General features: G+C 27.9%; 1 protein-coding gene across 1 annotated transcript; it reads left to right on the forward strand.

Moving 5' to 3' along the window:
* The first annotated feature begins 4,527 nt into the window (after window positions 1-4,527).
* LOC127241799 (B3 domain-containing protein REM16-like) lies at window positions 4,528-6,064 on the forward strand. The gene is made up of 4 exons (XM_051261018.1): window positions 4,528-5,036; window positions 5,134-5,230; window positions 5,420-5,557; window positions 5,645-6,064. The coding sequence occupies exons 2-4, from the start codon at window positions 5,219-5,221 to the stop codon at window positions 5,951-5,953; spliced, it is 459 nt and encodes a 152-aa protein (XP_051116975.1). The 5' UTR covers window positions 4,528-5,036; window positions 5,134-5,218; the 3' UTR covers window positions 5,954-6,064.
* The last annotated feature ends 537 nt before the right edge of the window (window positions 6,065-6,601 follow it).

The following is a 6,601-nucleotide window of genomic DNA, read 5'->3' on the forward strand; positions in this document are numbered from 1 at the left end:
GCGGACTGGAAACCCTTGGTCCCAGCGGAACAGTGTTGGGAAAAGTCAGAGGAGATTTTCCCCTATCCGTTCGGTTGGGATTTGTGGCACTTGGAAATGCACTATCCACGAATGATGGCCCTGCGAAATTTGCCTGTAGTCTAGATGGTGATACTCCTGGTGGAGTTTGAGTGGGTTGAAGACTAACCCTTGACAGTGCTTGATCTAACATGTTTTGCATAACCAAAGTTTGCTGGTTGTTCATTTGTTGAACATCTGATCTCCAATCAGTTGGTGGTTGTGGGATTTCCCCAGCATTTGGCACAATAGGTGGTGGAACGGATTCTCCCACCGGTGCCGAAGATGATTGAGGTTGTGAACCTGCCATATGGACCCTTCCGATGATACGGCCGGATCTAAGACGTATGAAATTATCGCCGAAATTGGAATGAGCAATTTTGTCTTGCTCCCACTGTGGTCGCCAATTTGTTGATGTATTTTTTCAACAAAAATAAAGTAAAATTCAAAGATATAGAAAATATCCTTAAACTTGATTAATTAGTGTCTGAGATAAGAAATCTCTAAACACTGTACGGTACATAAATACTCTAGAAATTACAAACTACAATACTGGAAATTGAAAGTGGTGATCCCCAAATCTGATTTTTGCTTTCTGAGAAGTTGATTGAAGATACCCTGTTAGTTGTTGACCCAGATCCTTAAATATCCCTGTTCGAAACTGCTGCCTGATCCGTTGTAACGATTACTCTTAACCGCCTAATAGCCGCCACATGTCTCTAACCGCCTTACCAACCGCTTTATGCTTAGTCCCGACCTTATTGGCACAACCGACTACCTCTAGGCCCTTCCAAAAGTCGGTTGATCTTATCCGACCATACCAAACGCTCCCGAATTAGACAAAATACCGACGATAGGTTATAGCTAACGGACGGTTGATACCACCCGACCAATCCCAATCCTAAACAACTCTCTTTAGCCATCTAATGGGCCAGGTCTGGGCCCACTCATTTCTCCCAGTTTGGGCCATTTGACCTAGCCAATTTTTCTGTGCGTAACAATAGGATGATAATAGGTTCGAGAAAACTTGATATCCGACCGGGCCGGACCTATTTATTTGAAGTTAAGTCCAATTATTTGAGTACTAGGTTTGGATCCGGGTCATGTTCAGAGTAATATAATAATAATATATCAGCTATACATATAAAAAAAATAATTTCTAAAAACTAATTATATTAAAAATACTAATTAGTTTAACTTATGCATTATTTTATTATAATATTTTTTTAATAAAATACATAAATTTTAATAAATATTGGGTCCAGTACATGTGAAATTTTAAATTAAAATTTAAGAATCATAAAAAAAAAAAAAGATTTTTCAGATCCATTTAGTCTTACCGGGTATAGTTTCGGTCAGATCTGGTATAATCGGATCCAATTTGAGTCTCGGATCTAACAATATATATTCGGGACGAATATCAGTTCCGACTGAACCCGACTCATTGTAATCCTTGTAATTTTATAATTCAAATAAAATTTATAATAAATAATCATTTTAAACAATAAATTTATTAATTTATTTAAAAAAATATTATACCATAAAAAATAATATAAATTTAATTAAATATATAATTCAAATAATAATTAAGTTTAAAATTATTTAATTTTTATTCTATATAAATATAATTTTATTTCTTTTATAGGAGGATATAAAAATAAAGTTAAAATTCCATGAATGAAATTTAAAAGTAACAGGGTAAGGTCGTTACAAAAAAAATCTTTTATTTGTAGGATTTTGGATCCTTTTTTTAAATCTTATCATTTTAAATTTCACTTTTTTTTTTTAACCAAACATGCATTTTACGGGATTTGAATTTTAAAATCTCATAAAATTTCATTAAATCCTTGAACCAACAACCTCTTAATCTTTTTGTCTGGACAGATTCTGCCCACCCATTATTAGCAAAAAGTTAAATAATTTAAAAAACATAGCCATTTGGTCACTCCAAAATAAGTATATTTTTAGAATTTTATAATAGATTAAGAAAACAATAATTTTAGTGAGTAGAAATATGAAAGAGATTTTGATATTAAAATTAAATATTTTAATATTAATATAAAATTACTTATATTATAATAGAAAAAATAAAAATTTTAATTTTAATTATTACTATATACTAATTATTTGTATATTAAAAAATGTGACTAATCTAGTGAGATTTGCTAAAAAAGAATAAATAAACCAATTTTGTGGACAAATATAGTAGAATATAAGTACTCTCTCAATCCAAAAATTATTTTGTTTAGAAAATTCTTTTTTATTATGAATTAACAAAAATATAAGGTACAAATTAAAAATAATAAATGAATAAAAAAGTAAAAAAAAGGTAATATTTATATATAAAAAAATTAAAAAGGATAATAGTTATTAAACGTTGGAAATGGAAAAGTAGAAAATAAATATTATGATTACAACTACATTATTTAAAAAAAAGAAAGAAATTAGAATTATTAGATCTTCTCGGGTTTTTTAAATAAATGTTCTAAGTCAATAATTTTTTTTTTAAAAAGTAAACCTTAAAGTAGTTCTCAAAACTACTTAATTTTTAATAAATCGAGGAGTTCCAGAACTCCTTGATTGTAGATTTAAAGAGTTTTGAGAACTTTTTTTTGGTAATAAATTATTTAATAATTTTTAACAATATTCTGAGTAGTTCTCAAATCTCCTTAAATCTACAACGAACGAGTTTTAAAAACTTCTTTTAACTATATATATATTAATATATTTTTTTCTTTCTTATTTTTTAATAATCCCTTCGTCTGCTTATAAGGGTCGTATTTATCTTTTGCGATATTGTATTTAATATGAAAAATATCTTATATTTGTATAATTTTTTTGTACAAATATCATTTTATTAGTGTTATAAGACATTAACAGAAGTATTTTTGCAATTTTTTCTTTATTTATACTACGTTTTAATATAATAATTAATATTCAAATATCAATACGAAATGAGACTTTTAGAGTCGGATTGATGTACTATAATTTTTCTTTTGTTCATTATCTTCTTTCTAATTTAATTTAAAATAAATTTTTTATTTTTTAATCTAAAACGTAATTTTATATTGGATATTTAATTGCTAGTTTTATAAAATATTAAAAAATATTCATACACATTTATAACAATTTTGAATTTATTTTTTAATTTTTGGATGATATTGATACTATTTATATACTAGATTTTATAAAAAAATTTATTTTAAAAAAAATTTGTGTGTTCATTGATGAATGTAATATTATTAATTATTTGATATTTATTTAATTTTTTTTAATAATTTTTATAAAAGTAAATCATAATAAAAAAATTTACAAAATTATATTTTATCTCATATTATTTTTAACAATAAAAAATATAAATATAAATATATCATACATATAAAGAGTTCTAAACTAAATAAAAAAAATTCAAAATTTAAAAAAGAAAAATTAAAATATAATAATAATAATATTGCAGATCATATATAATTTACATATATATACTAATATGATATGTGCAAGATAAAATATAATATTATTAATACTTTTTATTATGACTTACGTTTAAATAAAAATTATTCCATTCGTCCCTTTAATCTTTTACGTCAGTGTACTTAATATTAAAAATATTTTTATATTTATATAAATATTATTATATTTGTTTATAAAATAAATATTTTTATTTTTTTTCTCTTGATTTGTATTATATTTTTTATGAAATAATTAATATATAAATATAAATATATAAAAAATAAATGTCAACTTATTAAGTGGACAAAAATAGTATTAAAAATAGAAAAAATATATAAAAACCAAATAATTATTAATATTATATTCATGAAAAAATATATATATAAAACAAATAATTATTAATATTTTATAAAACTAATAATAAAATACTCAACAAATATAAACTTATATTTTAGATTAAGAAAAAAAGAAAAGAAAAAATATTATCTTAAATTTATCGAGTAAGAAGATAAGGAACAAAAGAAATTTTTTTATTAAAAATAAGAAGAAAAATAAATTAATATATATAGGGTGTGTTCAGGTATGAGATTATACACAAAATTTACTATTCATTCAAATTTTTTTTTTTTTCAAAAACAACAAAGTAAACATATTTTTTAATTTTTTATATTATATTACAAATTAAATTTACTTTTAAAATATCACATCAATACGATATTTATATCACATTACATAATTATTTCAATTCAAAATTTTTATTATTCAAATTTCAATTTAAAATCCAAACTACCAAACAAACACACCCATAATAAAAAAAATAAATTCTCAAAACTCCTTCATTATAAATTTAAAAAATTCTGAAAACTCATTAAAATATTATTAAAAATTATTAAATAATTTACTATAAAAAGGAGTTCTCAAAACTTCATAAATCCTCAATTTGTCAAAATTAAAATTTACTTTTTGAAAAGAATTACTGACTTTTTACATTTATTTTAAAAAACCCCTTCTTCTCGCCCGGCACCCATCTCCTTCTTCCTTCTTCCCTTTTCTCCTTCCCCACATTCTTTTCAGTCTTCTTCACTCCTCTGCTGCTGCTGACGCTGCCTCCGTCGTCGTTAGTTCCCCAGCCGCCGTGTCCGCCATCGCTGTTGTTCCATAGCTGCCGGCTTCCCCAACCACAGCACACTTCGCCGCAGTTCACGGCAGGTTTGAGGAAAAAGCCAAGAAAAAAAAAAGTCTCAACCGCCGGTTCGACTGCAAATCGGCTATTTGAACACGGGTTGAAAAAATGTGGAGCTGAAACCAAAACCGTTTCAAAACCAACACCCCTTCTTGCAGTTTCATATTCAGCTTTTAGCAATATGTAGGAAACGTTATTGCCAATAAGGCTGGAATTTGAAGGGTTCCAACCAATATTAATGGCGGAATGTGAAGGGTCTATACAATATGTTAATCGATGAATGCCTGCCATTTCTTTCATGAAAGTCGACAGCAGAAACACTAGTGAAATCTAGTGAAACAATAATGTGAGATCAAATCTTCTATTCTTCCGTTACATGAGAAATTTTAAGAGTTCGTTGTTTTTATGGTGTTCTTATGCTTTCATTTTTGTTCTTTTTCCAGATTTTATTAGCTTGAGATGGGTAATCGTCTTCATGCTTATTTTACAGCGGCTTAGACTTTGTCCAATAGTTACGCTGTATACCAAATGTCTTCCAAGGTATATACGTATTCTTTAACTATTACTCAGTCCACGAAATCTGTATTCATTTGATTTCATTTGATAATTAAGGACATACTTTTTGTGGACAAAAAGAGAAAACAAACATAGATTTGATGGAAAGAGGGAAAAGAGGAGTATAAAACATGCTATAACATTTTTGCTGTCCTAAAAGTGAAAAATTCTTAGGTAAATCCAAGAAAAGACAAAGCAGCTACTGGAGTGGGGCAAGAAAGCAAAGATATTGAAGACATTCCATTTCTCTGCGGGAAGCCATATTTTGATGTAGTTCTTACACCAACCAATGTCGCCCCACGATGTGATTTTGTAATAGCCCTCTCTTCTATCAAACTATACAAACTATAGAGTATGTGAAAATGCTAACACATTCCTTGCGTTTCCTTTTCAATTCAGATGATGCCAGCTAAATTTACTACTCGTCTTCCTGCTGCTAATGTCCCGGCCGCGTTGAAATACAAGCGCGCCAAGTGGGATGTTTTGTACTTGGGCAGTAATGCTAACCCAAGGTTCAATTGTAAATGGAAGGTTTTTGTAAATGATAATAAACTTCAAGCTAATGACGTTTGTGTGTTTGAGCTCTTGGAGTCGAGTTCGACGGGTATTAAGTTCAAAGTTCATATTTTGAGGCATGAGCTCCCTCCCCAACTCCAATCATTAGGTCCAGTTGGTTCTTCGTTTGAAAATCCTGTGCTTATTGGATAGATATGTGTCGATGCGATGACTTTTTGTAATTTATATTATGTTGTCATGCTTAATATTGTTGACAATATTGATTTCTTTATTTAATTCTCATAAAACATAATGCAAGTTGAAAGCTTGGCAACAATTCCATCTATGTTGGATAAAGTTTCTTATCTGCGTGTTTAATTATAATTTGAAGTATGGCTTAAGTATTTGAGTAATTTTGAACATATTAAAAAAAAAACGTTTCAATACAGTATGTATTCACAAATTGAACGATGTATTTTTTAATAAAGAAAAATAAAGTTGAGTTTTGAGTTTCTTATTTGATTTACATAGTTTATGTTGTGGTATTTTGCATTGGACTGGTGTGTGACCACTGCTCAATCTCTTCTACAATTTATCATCTTCGAAGAGGTAATCTATCGGTACTGTTGCTATAGCTCCTTCAAAACTATCCTTAGTTTCAGGGACCCCTTTTTCTGTTTTTAATTTTCTTGACATTCCCATAAAGTGGCTCGACTATAAATATCTTAAGGGGTTAGTAAACCATTTTCAGGGACCCGATCATTGTCATTTTGATTGAGAGAGAATTGTGTACAGAAAACCATAATGTCTTGTTGGCTAGAGTATATAGTATTACTGTGATATGTCACTAATATCAAATTG

The sequence above is a fragment of the Andrographis paniculata genome, unplaced genomic scaffold, assembly GCF_009805555.1.
Source record: "Andrographis paniculata isolate CXL003 unplaced genomic scaffold, ASM980555v1 Contig83END, whole genome shotgun sequence".
NCBI classification, from domain to species: Eukaryota; Viridiplantae; Streptophyta; class Magnoliopsida; order Lamiales; family Acanthaceae; genus Andrographis; species Andrographis paniculata.

Bases quoted from the DNA above. Each gene is read 5' to 3' on its own strand.
- LOC127241799 (XM_051261018.1), top strand. The intron at 5,558-5,644 runs GTAATAGCCCTC...TTTTCAATTCAG, and splicing joins TCGCCCCACGATGTGATTTT to ATGATGCCAGCTAAATTTAC.